The sequence below is a fragment of the Crassostrea angulata genome, chromosome 2, assembly GCF_025612915.1.
Source record: "Crassostrea angulata isolate pt1a10 chromosome 2, ASM2561291v2, whole genome shotgun sequence".
In the NCBI taxonomy this organism is placed as follows: domain Eukaryota; kingdom Metazoa; phylum Mollusca; class Bivalvia; order Ostreida; family Ostreidae; genus Magallana; species Magallana angulata.
This window is the reverse complement of record NC_069112.1, coordinates 24,656,051-24,678,589: the sequence shown is the minus strand read 5'-3', so window position 1 is coordinate 24,678,589 and position 22,539 is coordinate 24,656,051. Positions and strand designations below refer to the sequence as shown.

The following is a 22,539-nucleotide window of genomic DNA, read 5'->3' as shown; positions in this document are numbered from 1 at the left end:
CAATTAAACAGAAGAGACATGCATTAAAACAAAGAGGAAATTTTATTTTTCAAAATGAATCATATATATACCTAGTACAGTAAAACTCGGTTATAGCGAAGTCATAGGGACCGATGGATTTACTTCGTTATACCCGTAATTCGCTATATCCGTATAACGAATTCGTAATAGTAACTATAGCAAATTCACTATATACATGTATTCTTATACCAGACTATAATTTTTGCTATTTGAGGCTTAGAATAAAAATACATTACTTTGATACCTTTCATAATTGGATTGTAAGTCGAAAAAATTGTATGAAAATAAATCTTTCAAACTATTATGTTAAAGGGTAGTGCAAACTTTTTTAAACTGTAAAGAAATTCGTTATAAAAGTGTTAAATTTCGTTATAATTCACCTCTTCGGGACTCAAAATCAGTTCGCTATATCCGTAAATTTGTTATATCCGAATTCGTTATATCCGTAAAAATTTGCAAAGATTTGTGAAGAATTTTACCGGGGACTCAAAAAGACTTCGCTATATCCGAGAATTCGCTATATCTGATTTTGTACTAAACGAGTTTTACTGTATATATTTCTGTCAACGATATTAAACTCTGTTTAAACTGAATAAACTCGAGAAAATGCTGAGCATCTCAACAAAACATCTTGCATTATAAATCAACCATTACGCAAAAGATCATACCAAATTACTAATAGAATGAATTGTATTTTAGTACTTTGTTAATACATATACATCAGATTTTGCTTATTTGCGCAGGTAAGCAGTGAGTCAACTGTCTGGTTTACCAAAGTCTATGTTTGATTTGATACCTAAAAATAACAAAATACTTGCAATAGTTCCCCAGATTACAAAGCATAAATAATATGAAAATCCAAACAAGTTAACATAACACAACCTTTTGAAACAGAATTAGCCCATAATTTTTGCAATAATATTTTCCTTTATGTAAGAAATATTTGTTAAATTATGTTGAATTTGACCAGTATTTCTTAAGAAGATTTTTACAAATGCATCGCCTTTTTTCTTCCTTTTAGATATTTTCTCCGCTTTGAAGAAAGATCAGTCTTTTATTTCTTAAATTTATATTTGCCTTACCATAAGGATGCTTTGTGCCAAATTTAATTGAAATTAGTGAAGAGGTTTTAGAGAAGAAGTTCAAAATGTAAAAAGTTTACAGCTCAGTGAGCTAAACTTTGACTAAAAATGTCACATGCATCTTTTCATATTGTATTCTGATATGTCAGACCCTCAAAGTGTACTTAATCTAACATTCTGTAGGGTAATGTTTTGGACTACCAACTTAGGGGTCTGGGGTTCAATACTGGCCAGAGACTTTTAATGTAATTGTAATTCATTATATTTTAGTTTTTTTAAAGAATAATTATTGACTCTAAACTAAGCATTTGTTATAACCGTAATCCGGTGAATATAATACGCAGTAATGTACAATACACACCCCCCACTTTGGGCCTGGAAGTGGTGAAAAAAAGCTAGTTTGGATGTATGATACGCATAAAAAAATTGACCAAACGGTAATGCTGAGTATCAACAAAGCAGTTATACTTTTTATTCAGTTTCATCGCGGAAATACACTACAGGAAATAAGAAAAACACAATATTTTTTGATACGGATTTATTGTAACTAATACATCGCGGTAAAATCTTTATTTCATTATCAATGTTTTAAATAGATCTAATACATGTATTAAATAAATTACTGTAAATAAAATCAACTACTTTTAACATGTTTAACAAGCGTATATATAATTGTTTAGTCATTACAACTCCTGTGTATTGAAAAATGGACTGTGTACAGGTATGGAAATGATTAACAGACCTAATTAAATTCTTAAATGATGCCGATCAAAGTGATCAATCAAAGGCCTGGAACATAATAAAATATGTGCACAAATAGTTGTGTTGTGTATAGTACACTTATAGCCTAAGGGGAGTGACAGAAATACCCAAAGTGTCAAGTGTTAGCGGTGGGGGAGCACAACAATGGCTTCAATTAACGGAATAGATTATAGAATTATTTATATTCATAATTATTTGCAATGAATCAATTATCATTACATGAAAATGGTAAAAAATAAGCCGTTTTCAAAGATCGGTTTAATACACATAGCACGTGGCCATCCAAGCCCACATTCTATTAATAACAGTTGTAATGGCTGCATATACGGAGATAAAGAAAAGGCAGTTCAAATTATTTTTTAAAGGCCATTTTGAAACAGTTTATTGATTAACTGACTTTAAGTATACATTTTCTTTAATAAAATGCTATAGCAATGATTTCCTAAGGGTTAAATATTAATAGATATAATGTTACGATGTATAGCGGGGAATTGGTTCTGTGTACAGTATAGGTAAAGCGCCAGTATGATACCGGGGCTTCACCTAGGGAAAAATATGTCAAAATCCTATTGGGATGTATAATACGCACCCCTTTCTCAAGATAAAAAAATGCTGGGAAAAAAGTGTGTATTATATTCACTGGATTACGGTACATGAATAAAATTCCATTCCTCCGATTTGTTTAATTTATTTCACCAACTAAAATGTACATGTTACTGTATATTTAATTGAAATGACATTGCTCTTTACTTACTTTTGAAAAATTTTTTGAAGACTGGTCATTAAAATATTTCCCTGTGCTAATAGCTGTCATAGTCTGAACTGGAACATGCAGAATCAACTGTCCTTTATCAAGTTCTGTCTGACAAAGAATCTTCAAATATCCATCGATGACCTTAATAAAAAATAAATTAAAATTTTTAAATATAGTATTGTGACCGATAGACATTGTAAAAGTTTTATTATGTTTTATTAAGGTCTTCCGTTTCCAACGGAAGACCTTATTGTTATTCTTCGGTTTCTTTTTCCCTATTATTTTTATTCTTTTTTTTTCTTCCCATTTTTGTGCACGCGATTTCTCAGAAACGGCTCAACCGATCTCCATCAAATTTTTAGATGTGATAGACAGTGGTCTGAATTTGATAGCAAATTTTTTGCATTAATGACGTCACATCCGTTTTGGAGATATTGAGATTTTTCTATTTTTTATATGGGTATTTTGTCTGCGGCCGTTCTCCTAAACTATAAGAGATTTTGAGCTTAAATTTCTACGGTTGGTAAAGGAAAGATTGAAGTTTTGCATGATTGTTGTTTTGTATGTTTAGCACTATTGGCGCCAAAGCTCGCTATGGCTCAAAAATTGACATTAAAAAAGTGTCGTTATTTTTTGTGCTTTTCTCTTTTTATCTCTTTTCTGGAAATTATTTTGTTAAAACATGTAATGTAAAAAAAGTTTATATTTACAAGATCTTTCAGCTGATATCGAGAAAAAGGGGCTGGCCCCTCAATTTAGGGACGTAGAGGGCTCTAAAATCTTTTACCCGTAACTCTTTACCGAGGGATATTTTGTAATAGATTATAGAAGCAAATATGTTTATCTCAATGTTATGTAGTCAAGCAATGTAATGATTTTATTATGTGTTACGTAATTAAGGGTTTTTAGGGGACAAAAGTCCAAAATTTCGATCACCCATATCTCAGAAATGAAAAATATTTTGTAATGCAGTACAGAAGAAAAGTTGTTCAAAATGATGTTCTTAACAAAATGCAACCGTCAAAATTTCGTTAAACGGCCCCTAAAAAAAGATAAGGGACCGGCCCCCAAAACCTTCTTTCTCATATATCTCCAGAACGGTAAAAAATTTCCAAACACTTGTTGAACAAATTTTGTGTAGAATTAAATGACCTTTTATTTGATATCAAGAAAAAGGGACTGGCCCCTCAAATTAGGGACCTAGAGGGCTCTAAAATCTTTTACCCGTAACTCTTTACCGAGGGATATTTTGTAATAGATTATAGAAGCAAATATGTTTATCTCAATGTTATGCAGTCAAGCTATGTAGTGATTTTATTATGTGTTACGTAATTAAGGGTTTTTAGGGGACAAAAGTCCAAAATTTCGATCACCCATATCTCAGAAAGGAAAAATATTTTGTAATGCAGTACAGAAGAAAAGTTGTTCAAAATGTCGTCTTAACAAAATGCAACCGTCAAAATTTCGTTAAACAGCCCCTAAAAGGAGTTAAGGGATCGGCCCCTAAAACCTTCTTTCTCATATATCTCCAGAACGGTAACAAATTTCCAAACACTTGTTGAACAAATTTTGTGTAGAATTAAATGACCTTTTATTTGATATCAAGAAAAAGGGGCTGGCCCCTCAAATTAGGGACCTAGAGGGCTCTAATATCTTTTACCCGTAACTCTTTACCGAGGGATATTTTGTAATAGATTATAGAAGCAAATATGTTTATCTCAATGTAATGTAGTCAAGCAATGTAATGATTTTATTATGTGTTACGTAATTAAGGGTTTTTAGGGGACAAAAGTCCAAAATTTCGATCACCCATATCTCAGAAATGAAAAATATTTTGTAATGCAGTACAGAAGAAAAGTTGTTCAAAATGATGTTCTTAACAAAATGCAACCGTCAAAATTTCGTTAAACGGCCTCTAAAAAAAGATGAGGGACCGGCCCCCAAAACCTTCTTTCTCATATATCTCCAGAACGGTAACAAATTTCCAAACACTTGTTGAACAAATGTTGTGTAGAATTAAATGACCTTTTATTTGATATCAAGAAAAAGGGACTGGTCCCTCAAATTAGGGACCTAAAGGGCTCCAAAATCTTTTACCCGTAACTCTTTACCGAGGGATATTTTGTAATAGATTATAGAAGCAAATATGTTTATCTCAATGTTATGTAGTCAAGCTATGTAGTGATTTTATTATGTGTTACGTAATTAAGGGTTTTTAGGGGACAAAAGTCCAAAATTTCGATCACCCATATCTCAGAAAGGAAAAATATTTTGTAATGCAGTACAGAAGAAAAGTTGTTCAAAATGTCGTCTTAACAAAATGCAACCGTCAAAATTTCGTTAAACAGCCCCTAAAAGGAGTAAAGGGATCGGCCCCTAAAACCTTCTTTCTCATATATCTCCAGAACGGTAACAAATTTCCAAACACTTGTTGAACAAATTTTGTGTAGAATTAAATGACCTTTTATTTGATATCAAGAAAAAGGGGCTGGCCCCTCAAATTAGGGACCTAGAGGGCTCTAATATCTTTTACCCGTAACTCTTTACCGAGGGATATTTTGTAATAGATTATAGAAGCAAATATGTTTATCTCAATGTTATGTAGTCAAGCAATGAAATGATTTTATTATGTGTTACGTAATTAAGGGTTTTTAGGGGACAAAAGTCCAAAATTTCGATCACCCATATCTCAGAAAGGAAAAATATTTTGTAATGCAGTATAGAAGAAAAGTTATTCAAAATGTCGTCTCAACAAAATGCAACAGTCAAAATTTCGTTAAACGGCCCCTAAAAAAAGATAAGGGACCGGCCCCTAAAACCTTCTTTCTTATATATCTCCAGAACGATAATGAATTTCTAAACACTTGTTGAACAAATTTTGTGTAGAATTAAATGACCTTTTATTTGATATCAAGAAAAAGGGGCTGACCCCTCAAATTAGGGACCAAAGGGCTCTAAAGCCTTTAATCTGTAGCCCTTTACTGAGAGATATTATGTGAAATGTTATAGAAGCAAATGTGTTTATCTCAATGTTATGTATTTAAGCAATGTAATGATTTTATTATGTGTTACGTAATTAAGGGTTTTTAGGGGCCAAAAATCTAAAATTTTGATCACCCATATCTCAGAAAGAAAAACTATTTTGTAATGTAGTACAGAAGAAAAGTTGTTCAAAATGATGTTCTCAACAAAATGTAACCTTCAAAAATTCGTTAACGGCCCCTATAAGGAGTTATGGGATCGGCCCCTAAAACATTCTTTCTCATATATCTCCAGAACGGTAATGAATTTCCAAACACTTGTTGAATAAAATGTGTTCAGAATTAAATATCCTTTCATTTAATATCAAGAAAAAAGGACTGGCCCCTAAAATTAGGGGACCAAAGGGCTCTAAGTCTTTTTTTTATAACCCATTATTGAGAGATATTTTGTGAAATGTTATACATTGTAGAAACAAATGTGTTTATCTTATAGTTATGTATCAAAGCAATGTAATGAATTTATCATGTGTTATGTAATTAAGGGTTTTTAGGGGACAAAAATCCAAAATTTTGATCACCCATATCTCAGAAATGAAAAATATTTTGTAATGCAGTACAGAAGAAAAGTTGTTCAAAATGATGTTTTCAACAAAATGCAACCGTCAAAATTTCGTTAAACAGCCCCTAAAAGGAGTTAAGGGATCGGCCCCTAAAATCTTCTTTCTCATATATCTCCAAAACGGTAACGGATTTTTACACACTTGTTGACAAAATGTGTTCAGAATTAAATGTCCTTTCATTTGAATCCAAGAAAAAGGGACTTGCCCCTTAAATTAGGGGATCAAAGAGCTCTAAAACCTTTTATCTATAGCCCTTTAATGAGAGCCATTTTGTGAAAGGTTATTAAAGCTAGATTAGGTATAATACGTTTATATATCCTAACAATATAATGATTTTCTTGCGTTACCCAATTAGGGTTTTTTGGGACCAGAGGTAAACAACTTTACTTTTCTATCTTAATTGAAAGAAATGCAAGTATTTAAAAAAGCAAGAGAACTTATAAAAAGCGATACAATAAAGCATTAGTACTTCACTCCTTTTTCCATAACATGTTTTGTTGTCGAAAATCAAAGTCGATGATGTCATATTTCATTCTAGAATTCGAACGGAAGACCTCCTCGTTGCTCGCAACGAGATCGTGTCTAGTTATCATTATTATTATGTTGAACTATTGTTATGATATATTTAAGATTGTTAATTATATCAAAACACATGAAATAAATAGGGATTTATCAGCTTCTTTTGAGAAACACCATTTTTGGCCTATGGAAATGGTAAAATTTTAATCGACAATTTGTTGATATTGGGAACAAAGTTTCGATGTTGAATATACATCATGATTTTAGGGTGTAGTCCACATAGACCTCTGAATTTGGACAACCAAAGAGCTAGACTTTTAAATATGATCCAACTTATATAATATTCCTATATTTGGTCATTGCAACAAGTCTACTGAAATAAACACTTTCAAAGAAGTACACAATTTATCAATATATTACCTTAAATTTAATAAAATGCAAAAATGGATTGAAAATATATGTTTCTATCTGAAATAACTCCTAATACTTATTTTTTACTCAACCATCAATCTAATATGTGGAAAGGTGACCATTGGCTCACAGATATCTTGTTATTTCTATAGACATTTTTAGCCAGGGATTTATCAGTACCTTCTCAGGGGGCCAAAATTCGGCCCCATTCTCAATTGAGAATAGGCTCAATTTTTTCTCAAAATAGATCCAAACGTTTGGTATGCCAAAAGAAATAGTGTTTTAAAATTTCAAGACTCTGCGATAAATAGTTGCCAAGAAATCTTTGACAAAAATTTGTTTGAAAACTTGGGCTAAAAATAAACCGTCATCGTTTAACAGGAAGTTGACGTCCAATTGGTGCAAAAAAAAATCCAAACATATGAAAAGCTTAAACAAATAGTATGTTAAAATTTCAAGCATCTGCAATGAATAGTTGCTGAGATAAATGCGAGAGAAAATTTTGTAATGGACAGACAGGATGGACAGAAAGACACAAAGGTAAATCAGTATACCTCTTTCTCCTTTGGAGCGGGAATATAATAATATTATAACAAATTACATGAAGCATTTACATTGTCAACTCTTTCAATGTTTATTTTTGTAAGGTACTGTACATTCCATGTTTTTCAGATTTTAGGTTGATTTAGGGCGATAGAGCCCATTTTTATGGGAAAAAAATCAAAAAGTATAAATAAGGCAACTTCAAAGAATTAATTAAATTTTTTGGGCTAGTTTGAATGAATACAAATAAAGTCCCTGAAACGTTCTACTTTCCTTTTTTTTCTGCGCGTTCACTGTGCACTCACAGTGCGTTCACTTGCGCTCTTCGCTTTGCTCCGTTCATGCTCACCTTTTACAAAGCGATCACTTTGCATTCACAATGTGTTCACCATTTGTTCAGCGTTCAATTATTGTTTAGTTCGTTTTCAGTTATTTTCATTCGGAACTCCAAAATGAAAGGATCCGTCTTTGTGAGGCACAACAAAATGAGAAAAGGACAAATGCATAAAGGTAGAGAGGAAACTCATATTGCACATTAGAAGCATTATTTTAATTAGAACTTAATCCGTAAAACTTAAAGTAAATATTCTTTAGCAGGTCCATCTATTGTTGTTCTGTTTTTATGACTATAAGAATACTATACTGTTGTATGTTTATTAAGGTCATTCCTATAAAGAAGTCACATGATTAGTGTATGTGCCACAAATTCACAATTTTTAGCCCCTGTACTGGTCTGGATAATTTTCATTCAATCAATTGAAAACAAATTAATATATGATCTTTCATGATCATATACAATCGAAAATTAATGGAATCAAAAATTAATGAAACGGTAATTATTGACCCTTCTGTATTTTACAGAACAAGTCATGCCATTAACCTCGTTAAATTTCAACCTCCCCTGCCATTCTGGTAATTTAAACTACCTTCATACTTTTCTTTATTCTCAATCCTCACATAGTTTTTAGCTTCGTACAAAAAGAAAAGTGTTTGACCACGACATGATGCTGTATCAGTGTAAGATAGGTGCTTACAAGAAACTTAAATTAAACACTACCTAAGGTGTTTTAGAGATTACGACAAAATGACAAAAACAGCGCGTAGAAACAAAAAAAATTTGGATTGTGAAAGTGGAACTTACCAGTCACATGGACCAGTAATATATCGAATGTTATCAGACATTTCGATTTTCTATCGGTTTTGCTGGTAGGACTGATAGTTTACGGAAACTCTGAGTGTATTGTTTAAATTTATATGATTTTTACACAAAAATTGAAGTGGTTTAGAGCAAACTATAATTTATTAAAGGTTTACATGATCTTCTGTTAAAAAAAACCACACAAAATATGAAATATGTTGTTGTGATGAATAGGGTGAGATCCACATGCCAGGAAAAAATCAAAGTACTGAAGTACTGAAAGCCAGGCTCTTTTGGTGTGTCTTTATGTATATTGTGTAGTAAAGACTGAAAATCTCTCTCTCTCTCTCTCTCTCTCATATGCTTTTAATGTCGGCAAAGAGTCAGAGAGCGACCAAATTTAGTAAGCGGCTATAAACAAAAATTTGTCTGTCTAGAAGAATAAAGTTCAACAGTTGCTGCCTTGAATTTTGCAACAAACGTTATATACTCAATCCCCATTTCTTCAACGCGCAGCAAAGTAGTTCAGGGAAATTCATGGGCATTGTATGTGTCCAAAATGTATAGTCTTGTTTTTAAAACACGTTATTAAAAAGAAAACTAAAAAAGATAAGACAATTCTCTCGAAATTAAAAAAAGAAACAAAATGCCAACATTTTTGACAAAACATGGCTCTTTGTGTAACTATTTGGTATAGCGGAAGCTTTTACTATTTAGTTTTTTGTTTACTTTTGAAGTTGTGCTATTTATAGTAACCTTGGCAATTTGCCTGCCTAGAGCCAGGACTCTGCTTTCAGCAGAGCCTGGCTAAAAAGTATCAATCTAAAATCTGAAAAACACAGTACAAGGATTGATGACTTCAGAAGAAATACAACCTAAAGATTGTTCAGCAAGGAATTAAAAACTAATATCATCAACTTTATCTGACATCAACTTTATTGGGAGTGAATTATTTCACATGCACAATACATAGCAATATGCAGTACATGTAATATGTATAGAGATGTCTTCCAAATATGTAAAGATACTGACCTGATCTGTCAGCCACTGATTTCCTTGAAGTGATTTAATATCTCGGTCAGTGATATTAATTCCATGAACTGACCCAATTATGAAATCTGTTATCTCTGACTGGGCCCATATTCTCTCAACTTGCAAAGATGCTGAAATTAAAATTTAATACATAACTTCACCGACAAAAATTAACCATACAGTCTCATGTATAATACACACTTTTTTCAGCCAAAATCTGATCAGGAGTGGGGGATGGGGTGCCTATCATATAGGATAATATAAACCTACATCAAAGTCTGTACCCCTTGCAAGTCCCAAGAATCCTCCTAGGGCAAAAGTCTAAGCAATTTTTAAAAATCACCTGACTGAAAAGTTTCTGAGAAGATATTTAAAGATTTACTCTATGTATTCCTATGTAAAAATTTGACACCCCATTGTGGCCCCACCCTACCCCTGTTGGTAATGATTTTCACACTTTAAATCTACGGTTCATGAGGATGCTTCAACACAAGTTAAATCTACATACCTCAGCATGCTTCCACACAAGTTTCAGATTTTCTGGCCAATAATTTTTTTTAGATTTTTTGAAAAATGCCAACAAACTTTTTATCATTCTTAATCATCTCTCCTTGAAAGAGGGCACTGCCCTTCATTTGTGCAAGCTTAAAAGCCCTTTTACAAAGATGCTTTGTGCAAAGTTTAGTTGAAATTGGGCAAGTGGTTCTAGAGAAGAAGATGAATATGTGAAATGTTGCAACAATGACAACAACAGCAACGGACAAATTTTGATTAGCTGACTTAATCCTCTGGATCAGATGAGCTAATAGAAAGAACTTATACTGAATGTGGTTTCTGTACCAAGTAATATGAAATATCAAACAATGGAGGAAAAGTGCTTTTAGTGTCAGCCACATTGCTAAATCAGACAGTAATAGTGATATAACCGTCAGTCATGTGCCATTTCTTTTGTTAAATGAGAGCAGGAAATTTCAGTCAGAGGGGGAAAAAATCTATTTCATTGCCTTAAGAATAAATTTCTAATGCATGTAAAATTGGAAAAGGTTGGATCTTACCTCTTTCTTGATAAGACAAATCTGCCACTGATAGCTGAATATTTTTTTCTATTGTCTCATCAGCATCTAATATAAATCAATGAAACAAAACTTAATTATTAAAAAAAAAATGACTGTTAAGCCTACACCTAAAATCTTATATGGGGATCTTTATCCCATTACTCACAAATTTTTTATTGCACATATATTTAAACACAGTTATGTATACAAAAAAATAAATATATCAATGCACCACCATCAACATATTGCAAAATGTCTGGTGCCATGGTCATATTTTCTATAAACAAAAGATGTCTGTGAAAATCATAAATTTTTCACTACATGTACAATTTGAAAGATGGGAAAAATTGCCCTTACATTTTGCCTAAGTGTGACAGGTCAGTATTTTCGAGTTAACATTGGTATACTTAAATAAGAGGCCCATGGGCCACATTGCTCACCTGAACAACAATAGACATAACTAGACGATCTTGTTGCGAGCAACGAGGAGGTCTAGATCTTCCATCCGATTTTTAGAAGGGATATGACATCATGGACTTTAATTTTTGACAACAAAACATGATGTGGAAATAGTAGTTGATTACTAATGCTTTCCTGTAATGCTTTATAAGTTCTCTTACTTTGCTTTTTTAAATGCTTGCAATTCTTCCAACTGAGATAGAAAAGATTACACTTTTTACCTCTGGCCCTAAAAACCCTAATAAGGCAACGCATGAGAAGATCATTAAATTGTTAGGTTACATAAAAAAATTTCAAACTGCGTAATTTTTTCAAAGTGCGTTGCCACATACCTAATTTTGCTTTTATAGCCTATTAAAAACATCTCTCAGTGAATGACTATATAGATAAAAGACTTTAGGCTCATCTTGATCCCTAATTTGAGGAGTCAGTCCCTTTTTCTTGATATCAAATAAAAGGTCTTTTATTTTGAAACATATTTTGTTCAACAAGTGTTTAGAAATGTGTTACCGTTCCTGAGATACATGGGATAGAAAGTTTTAGGGACCAATCCATTATCTCCTTATAGGGGCCGTTTAATGACATTTTGAAGGTTGAATATTGTTTAGTACATCATTTTGAGCATCTTTTTAACTATACTGCATTTCCAAAGATATTTAATTTCTGATATATAGGAGTTTGAGGAAAGCCCCCTTTTCTTGATATCAAATGAAAGGTCAAATATCAAATGATATATGGGTGATCAAAATTTTGGACGTTTGACCCCTAAAAATCTAATAACCTCATTATGTAACTTATGATAAAATCAATAGATTCCTTGGATACATAACAGTTGAGATCGAATCAAAATTTGAAATTTTGTTTACCTCACGTAATTTTGAATGACAACAGTTGCCAATGGAATTGGAGATCATTCCAGAGAAATAAACAAGTACTGAAAATAATTAATGCACAGGATCATGCACATGACAAATAAAGTGTATTAGACAGTTAAAACTGGTCAGATCTTTCATAAAATAATTGTACGCTTTTAAACGATGGTTATGCAAAGTATGTGTGTAATGATATACGTTGCAGTAGTTTTCCCGGTCAATTAAGCCTTATTTCAATAAAAAAAATAATGTAAATGTTGAAACTTGTTGAATCCGGATGTTGTGTATTTTTTAAAAATGTTGTGCAATCCGGATCTTGTCTATTCCGGCCGCGATGCTTATAATTAGTGAAAGCTATCTCCCATAGTCCGGTCACTTAATTAATGCTCAATTATCGACAAATATTTCTGTCATAGCTATTGATTTAAACAACTGTGAATATAGATCCAAACTAGCAACTCATTTCAGTTTATACCGTTAAGTCTTGTTATAAATAAATACGCATTTTTGCCAAAATAGTTAGATTATAGTTCACCCCATTTTTTTCAGGCCATGATTCAAGATACTGCGGGAGTAAGACAGTCAGTATCGTTTGTTGTCCCCATTGTATGGCTACAAGTACAGAGTTGCATATCATATATAATTGAAAAAGTATATTCCGTTAGTGATTTATTGCCTGGGTTTTCAAAATAAAAATTAAAATAAAAATAGGTACCGTAAATAAGATCGATGGAATCTAATATATTTCAGAAGAATTGGAAATTATGCAAGAATACACGATCAAGACCTCAAGCGTTAAATACTATAAATAATTTGCAACAATGTCCTCTAAACCGGATGTTGCCTATCAGGCCAAGTTTTTTAGAACCACCCTCCGACATAAAAGGGTTTCGCGTTATTTCGCCTCGTGTTTAAACTGGCCCCTTACGTCGAAGCTAGTATAATTGTATTACGACTTTGACAATAACAAATAAAATATACAGCATGACTATTTAGAAAAACAAAACAGTGTACATTTGCTCATCAATAGTTTTGAAGTTTACGTTGTTTATAATTGATGAATAAACCCATTCGGAGGATGAGACCAAATGGTTAATCATTCTAAACTATCCCATGATGTATTTTTGGGGTTTTTTGTATTTATTTAATTTATTTACTTTGAATATTTCTAACATAGAAAGGAGATCAATTCCATGCAAATACGTCTATATCTTTGTAAGATCATTCATTTGGTTTGCATGGAAAATTATTTGATACTGTAATGGCCAATCGGAACATGCAGCTTAAAGAAGTTTCTCCACTTATTATACCTCGAAACGTTATTTCAAATCAGGCACCAAACAATGAAGGAAAATAGAAATATTCGGCAGATCTAAATGTTAAAATATTCTTATGATAAAAGTTTGTATTTATGGCAAATGCAGATTAATTATTTTTTATCTCCTACAAGATCTAATAGCACTTGTGTTTTGTATCCATCTCTTTTACACTCTTTGTAGCCAAATCTGTCAAAAAGTCGTGGTCGTTTCATCATCTTGTAATAACCACGCTAAAATGTTCACAATCGATGCGCTGTTGAACAAAAGACTCGGCCAGAAAAACATACTGCATGGGCCGTCTAATATTATTGATTTTAATGATAAGTTCAGAAATTTTAGATTTTACAAAGTGTAATTTTTGTTAAGTTACAGGAGAATTGTCATTTCATGCACATATTATTTGCACAAAATAAGTTATATGTTATTCAACCAGTGTTTGAAATTTGAGACCATTCTTGATATACTTGGGAAAGACATTTTAGGGGTCATCCTTTCATCTTCTTATCGGGGCCGTGTAACAAAATTTGAGCAATGAGCAATTTGAGAAAATGCGTGCACAAAAATCGTTAATTAAAGAAAAGAATGCATTCTTTACACTATTGCCGAGAGCTTCTTCAGACAGCAAATACATAATACAGCATACAGACGTTTTACTTAAATATATATAATTTATGTATTTACTATTCGAGTGTGCCTGAATATGCAAAGCCCATACGATTAGAAAATTTCCCTATTCTACTAAGCAGTATTTTTATTAATAAGCATGTGTCCTCTACTTGCTCTTCAACTGTCTGAATCCAATCAAAACTTTTACTCACTGAATGTACATAAACTTTTTTAAAACTCGCATATTTTTTCATAATCAATAACAATAAATAAAACTTGATTACTGAAAGAATAAAATCAGCAATGAGTATGCTTTTTAATGAATCAGACCACCATTGAGAAGAGGTTATACCAATAGTGTGATCCTTATTCTTTTACGGCCTGAATTGAAATAAAACTGCAAAAGAATAAGGATCACACTATTGGTGTTTAAAATTGGTTAGTTTTATCGTGCCCGCACCTACCGCAAGCATGTAACATTGTACCACTTAAGCTACCTTATCTCGAACGCTTTTTTAATATATTTCAACTCTTACTTACTACACCCTGCTTAATTCATGCCTCTCAATGAATATAATACAACGTTTTAGAGTCATACAAGTTGAAATGTAATTCATTACACTGCCTATTTCAACAATATTTTGTTGAAATAGGTAGTGTAATGAATTCAATTCTCACAGCAAAATGTCGAAAATCGACACCGGTGAATGTATTTACATTTCAACTTGTATGACTCTAAAACGTCGTATTATATTCATTGATGGCAGTTTTTTTCTTTATTTTACGCACTTTGATTTACATTAATGGTCTGATGCATCGTTAACCAATGTAATTGAAAATGAAAATAATTTAACAAAGAATCAATGAACATTCAAATGTGTGATAACATATGAACACGAGAAGCATGTGTCCTAGACTACAGCGAATCCGTTGTCCACTAGAGCGGCATCTCCTTGGCCCTTGTTATGTAAATGTACACTCAACGTGGTGTATTTAAAATGTTTGCAGTTTGATAACTTAATTTTTTTTTCCAACAACAAAACTATTTTATGACATAGACAAGATCACAAAGAACAATTATATAACACCTTTTTTCAATGACAGTCATACTATTTTTTTTATATTACGAGACCAAACCAGCATTCATTCGTAGGTAAAGATAGAATCATCTCATTTACTGTTCTTTGTGTTTGCAGCTAAATAAATAAACTCGTGTGCATTACAGCAAGGCGAAAATGTGAAAAAGGCGTGTATCGGATAACAGTAGGCTGCTCACTAGTCCAACCGCGACCTATTTCCTCAGCTGCGGGCAAGGGATCGGGTACTTATTAATAATTGTTCACATACACAGCTCGGAATCCAGCTAGATTTTAAATGCGACTCAAATGCATTGCATAGAAACAGTTCTTTTATTCATAATGTGTTTTACAAGAAAAGAATTAAAATATTTAAACACTTTCTGCATGTAAGCTGGTACACTGTCTACGGTAGTAGGTAAAGGTGTAATCTTTTCTTATTTACTATCAAAATCTTTAAAATCGAAATTTTTGTGTTTGCAGCTAAATAAACAAGAGCACTGCAAAGTGGAGCATCCCCTCGCAACATGACTTGTTGTGGGAGGAAATGCATAATTTAGGAAAATACATAGAAATTTTTCAGATCAAAATTTATCACATCAAAATAAATATGACACAAGTGTTTCTAAAAACTACTTTGAATTCATAATATCATTTTTATCCTAATCCCCAAGCTTTGTGGTGTATAATTTGGGGGGGGGGGGGGGGGGGGGGGGTGTTACATGAACGTGGTTGCACAGTTTTCCTATTTCTAGCAGAAACTCAACACATGTACACATATTGTTAAAGTTAAATAATTTAGATTCATTAAGTGACATTCCTTTTTATATAAGCATACGTAAACGATCAGTATATATTATGAAACGTAGCTGAAGATTTAGAGATCTGAAGTCTGCTCTGATGGACAATTCTAGTTGCTTTTGGTATGTCAACCCATTGTAGTAGATATGCAGCTATTATTAATATGAAACAATCATCGCGTGATGAATGTGCGATATCTGTCAAAGTCTCCTCTAAATTTTGGACTAATCTATTTTAAGTATTATGGTAAATTTGTCCGAAAGTCGACTGCTTGCTTCGATGTCAATCGGATGACTTTAATTTCTTGCCTGCTTCAACTTTTACCTATGGGCAATCTTCTAACACTCCAAATACTACCAAACGTTTGGGTTTTTTTCTTACTTTTATTTTTACCTTTACTAGATTAAAATCCCCAAAATACTAAGTTGTTGATTTGAACTGCATCGGTAGCTATTTACTTAAAGTCGTACATAAAATTACCGGAAATGTTTATTGTCAAGTCGTACATAAAATTAATGCTTTAACTTCGCATTTTAACGAAAATTTAAAAAATATTGAATCAATTGTCTTGAAAATCAATAGGGTGTGTCCTTTTACCATGCCAAAGAAGTGTACAAAGTTTGATAAATATTCATTAGAGGGTTTTCTTCGCAAATTTTGTGTATCGGATAACGGTAGATTGCTCGCTAGTCCAGCCGTCGCGCGACCTATTTCCTCGACCGCGGGCAAGGGATCGGATACGTAATTGTTCACATACACAGCTCGGAATCCAGCTAGATTTTATATGCGACTCAAATGCATTGCATAGAAGAAATTCTTATATCAATTATGTGTTTCACTAGAAAATAACTAAAATGTTCTAACAATTCCCGTAATGTAAACTGGTACCCTTTATGTCAGTTATACGCACAAATACCCCGTTTATTTACTATAAAAAAAACTACAAATACATGGTAACAAGTCCAGCTTTTTACACTAATATTATGCAATACCCAAACATAATGTTATTGTTATGACATTAATAAGATCATAATGAACAATTTTTGCAGTGACAGCCATATCGAAATCTTAACCGCTTTTGAGTTATAAAGTGAAAACTTTCAAGGGTTCTAGGTCCCTAATTTGAGGGGCCAGCCCCTTTTTCTTGATTTCAAACAAAAGATCTTGTAAATAAAAATCTTTTTTCTCCTACATGTTTTAACAAAATATTTACAAAAAAAAGATAAACTAAGAAAACCAAAAAAAAATCAGAAATTTGTTATCTCAATTTTCGAGCCCTACCGAGCTCCGGCGTTTCTTGTGCTAGGTAAATATGAATGCTTTTGTTCAGAGAAACAATCTTTTGTCTATCATCCCTGAAATTTTGAAATCGATATCTTTTGTACTTTATGAGAACACTCTTGGACAAACCAACCCCCTAAAAATACATAAAATGCCAATATCTCAAAAACGGAAATGACATTTAAAAATTTGACCCCCTCCATTGTGGCCTCATCCTACCCCTAGAGATCATGGTTTGAACAAACTTTAATCTACCCTTTCTGAGGATGCTTCCACGTGAGTAACAGCTTTTCTTGCCAAAGGGTTTCTGATAAGAATTTTAAAAAGATTTTCCTTGTATATTCCTATGTAAATATTCCCTCCAACTGATTGTGGCAGCTTTTTAAGCCAATTGGCTGAGAAGAATATTTTTAAAGATTTCTCCTTATACAGTACCCATAACGTTATTTTTTTACAATCCTATCATATTGTATCGTGTATCAATCTTTTTGTATCGTGCATGTAAACTGTTTTATCGTGCGTTAATCCTATCCTATTGTGCATTAATCCTATCAAATAAAGATAATATTTTGATCATTTAAGCTCATGCATAATTTTTGTTTGAAATTTTAACTGGTCATTTTTATACATTATATAAATGATGCAGCATTGACTAACAACTTGGCATTTGTTAATAACAAGAAATTCTACATATTTCTTGATTCATATATGTTCTTTCTCAAATTTTGTCATCATCAGGTTAATCGGGGAGAATGTTTAATGCGATTATACGTTTATCATAAACATTGTTTATCCTTGCCTATTGTGTATCAATCCTATCATATTGTGCGTGTATACTGTTCTATCGTTTATTAATCCTATCCTATCGTTTATCTTGTTAAAAATTATGCTGTTCTGTATATTTTAATGTAAAAATTTAACCCCCCCCCCCGCCCCTGTGTAGCCCCACGCTACCATTGGGGATCATGATTTAAACAAACATGAATCTACTCTACCTATGGATGCTTCCACACAAGTTACAGCTTTTTTGGCTGATCGATTTCAGAGAAGAAGAAGATTTTTAAAGATTTACTCTATATAGTAATATGTAAAAATTTGATCCCCCATTGTGGCACCACCCTATCATGAACATGATTTAAACAAACTTGAATCCACCCTACCTGATGATGCTTTCACACAAGTTTCAGCTTTTCTTGCTAAATGGTTTTTGAGAAGAAGATTTTTGAAAAATACCAACAAATTTTCAAAGATTTTCAATTATCTCCCCTTGAAAGAGGGTGTGGCCCTTTAACAAATTTGCATAGCCAGTTTGTTTGAAATCGGCCCAGTGGTTCTGGAGAAGAAGTTGAAAATGTGAAAAGTTTACAGACGGACAGACAGACAGACACCAGACAAAAAAATCAGAAAAGCTCACTTATAAACATCATAAGGCATAGGGGCCACATTGCTCACCTGAGCAACAATATCCATAACTCTGATTAAATCATCATTACGGTATCAAAATCTCTTGAAAACTTAGTACAGTGGATATGGTAGATGTTGCACAAAAAGTTTTTAAAATCTTCAGAATTTTTTTCAAATTATTTCTATGGAAAATACCAAGCCCCTTTTGTTACTCAAGTATTTGTGAGAAGATTTTTCTCTATTCCTATCTAATCCACCCACCACCACCCCCCCCCCCCCCCAAAAAAAAAGATGATAAAATTGAGCTTTTCTGGCTTAATTGCTTTAGCAAAGAAGATTTTTTTAAGAATTTCTCTTTAATTCATATGTAAAAATTCACACCACTACTGTGGCCCCATCCTCTGGGGACCATGATTTGAACTAACCTGAATCTACACTACCGAGGATGTTTCCACACTAGTTTCAGCTTTTCTTTTCAAATGGTTTTTGAGACAAAGGTTTTTAAACATTTTCTCTATACATTCTTATGTAAAACATGATCCCCCCTTCCCATTGTGGCCCCTTTCTACCTGAGGGGACCATGATTTGAACAAACTTGAATCTACGTTACCTGAGGATATATGCTTCCACAATACTGAGCTTTTCTGGCCTAACTGATTTAGACACGAAGGATTTTTTTAAAGAATTTCTATTTATATTCCTGTGTAAAATGTGATCCTCGATTGTGGTCTTACCCTACTCCTGGGGTCATGATTTAAACAAAATTGAATCTACACTACATGAGGTTGCTCTCTCAGAAGTTTTGGCTTTTCTGGTGTAATGATTTTTGAGAAATACTACTAAATTTTCACAAAAATTATCTTCCCTTTAAAGATGGTGTGGGCCTTCATTAGAATAAACTTAAATCCCCTTCACCCAATGATGCTCTGTGCCAAGATTGACTGAAATTGGCCCAGTGGTTCAGAACAAGAGGCCCAGGGGCCACATCGCTCACCTGATCAACAATTGCCTTAATTCTGATCAAATTAGCATTACAGTATCAAAATATCTTGACAACTAAGTACAGTAGATCTTGCTAAAAAAAAATAGAAAATCTGTCAATTTTTATCCACCTCTTTTTTTGGGTAAATACCAAGCCCCTTTTGTTGTTGTACCTGTAAGAAGATTTTTCTCTATTCCAATTTACCCCCCCCCCCCCCCCTCCATTTGGTGGCCCCCCTTTTCTCTAGGGAATCATGGTTTCATCAAACTTAAATCTGCATAACCTGTGCTTTCACACTAAGTACTGAGTTTTGGACCGAAAACTTTCCCAGAATATTTTTAAAGATTTTTCTCTATATATTCCTATGTAAAAATTCAAACTGCCGTCACGGCCCAGCCCTATCACTAGGGACTGTGATTTTGCAAACTTGAATTTACACTATCCGAGGATGCCTCTACACAAGTTTAGGCTTTTCTGGCCAAATAGTCTTTAAAAAGAAGATATTAAAGATTTTCTCTATATATTCCTATGTAAAAATTCATCCCCCATTGTGGCCTCACCATACCCCATGACTATTATTTAAACAAACTTGAATCTTTACGATCTTGGGATGCTTCCACTTAAATTTGGGCTTTCCTGGCCTTATAGTTTTGAGAAGAAGATTTTTAAAGATTTTCTCTATATATAAAAATTTATCCCCCATTGTGGCCCCGCCCTACCCCCAGGGACCATGATTTGAACAAACTTGAATCTACATTATCTGAGGATGGTTACAATTTGAGCTTTCTTGGCCAAAAAGTTTTGAAAAGAAATTTTTTTAAAGATTTTCTCTATATATTCCTATATAAAAATTTATCCCCTAATTGTGGCCCCACCCTACCCCTGGGGACCATGATTTGAACAAACTTGAATCTACACTATCTGAGGATGCTTCCACTCAAATTTAAGCTTTTCTGACCTTATAGTTTTTGAGAAGAAGATTTAAAAAAAAAAATTCGATATATTCCTATGTAAAACATGACCCCCCTCTTGTGGCCCCACCCTACCCCCGGGGACCATAATTTGAACAAACTTGAATCTACACTACCTGAGGATGCTTCCATTTTAATTTGAGCTTTTCTGGCCTGATAGTTTTTTAGAAGAAGATTTTTAAAGATTTTGTCTATATATTTCTATGTAAAACTTGATCCCCTAATTGTGGCCTCACCCTACCCCTGGGGACCATGATTTGAACAAACTTGAATCTACACTATCTGAGGATGCTTCCACTCAAATTTAAGCTTTTCTGACCTTATAGTTTTTGAGAAGAAGATTTTAAAAAAAAATTTCGATATATTCCTATGTAAAACATGACCCCCCTCTTGTGGCCCCACCCTACCCCCGGGGACCATAATTTGAACAAACTTGAATCTACACTACCTGAGGATGCTTCCATTTTAATTTGAGCTTTTCTGGCCTGATAGTTTTTTAGAAGAAGATTTTTAAAGATTTTCTCTATATATTTCTATGTAAAACTTGATCCCCTAATTGTGGCCCTACCCTAGCCCCGGAGACCATGATTTGAACAAACTTGAGTCTACACTACCTGAGGAAGCTTCCACTTTTATTTGAGCTTTTCTGGCCTTATAATTTTTTAGAAGAAGATTTTTAAAGATTTTCTCTATATATATTCCTATGTAAAACTTGATCCCCCCATTGTGGCCCCACCCTACCCCTGGGGACCATGATTTGAACAAACTTGAATCTACACTACCTGAGGAAGCTTCCACTTTGATTTGAGCTTCTCTGGCCTAATAATGTTTTAGAAGAAGATTTTTAAAGATTTTCTCTATATATTCCTATGTAAAACTTGATCCCCCCATTGAGGCCCCACCCTACCCCCGGGGACCATGATTTGAACAAACTTGAATCTACACTATCTGAGGAGGCTCCCATTTTAATTTGAGCTTTTCTGGCCTGATAGTTTTTTAGAAGAAGATTTTTAAGGATTTTGTCTATATATTTCTATGTAAAACTTGATCCCCCCATTGTGGCCCCTCCCTACCCCTGGGGACCATAATTTGAACAAACTTGAATCTACACTACCTGAGGATGCCGCCACACAAGTTTGAGCTTTTCAGGCCGAATAGTTTTTGAGAAGAAGATTTTTGAAAAATACGAACAAATTTTCAATAATTCTCAATTATCTCCCCTTTAAAGAGGGCGTGGCCCTTCATTTGAACAAACTTGAATCCCCTTCACCTAGTGGTGCTTTGTGCCAAATTTGGTTGAAATCTGCCCAGTGGTTCTTGAGAAGAAGATGAAAATGTGAAAAGTTTACAACGCCAACGCCAACGCCGACAACGACAACGACAACGACGACGACGACAGACAACGGACAAATTGTGATCAGAAAAGCTCACTTGAGCCTTTGGCTCAGGTGAGCTAAAAAGATGAAAATATGACAAAAATGACGACAACAATGTTAACAGACAAATTTGCATCAGAAAAGCTCCCTTGAGCCTTCAGCTCAGGTGAGCTTAAAGGTAGATATTTTACATAATATTTATAGAAAACCTTCCATGAAGAAATCATAATCTAAACACTGCATGCACAATTGTAAGAAACCATTCAATATTTCATGAGATAATAATTGTAAGCTGCTGTAAAACGAGAAATATTGTGCAATACAAATTTCAGCACCTTTGGTGCAACTGCTCTTGAGCGCTAAAAATAGTACTGCGCCAACAATTTTCCATATGTATTTGATTATCGTCAAGTTACAAAACATCAACTTCAGTCCTCCTAATCCTAAGAGTGTGTGCTTACGTTATCATGAACT

General features: G+C 33.4%; 1 protein-coding gene across 1 annotated transcript in view; it reads right to left on the bottom strand.

The window, feature by feature from the left end:
- Nucleotides 1-2,336: 2,336 nt before the first annotated feature.
- The window catches only part of LOC128174059 (uncharacterized), a 60,849-nt gene continuing 40,646 nt past the window's right edge, over nt 2,337-22,539 (bottom strand). The window contains exons 9-12 of the mRNA XM_052839696.1: nt 10,919-10,984; nt 9,864-9,994; nt 2,620-2,760; nt 2,337-2,408 (exon numbers count right to left, since the gene is read on the bottom strand). Of these exons, the coding sequence (XP_052695656.1) occupies nt 2,337-2,408; nt 2,620-2,760; nt 9,864-9,994; nt 10,919-10,984 (410 nt within the window). The remainder of the gene's footprint in view (nt 2,409-2,619; nt 2,761-9,863; nt 9,995-10,918; nt 10,985-22,539) is intronic.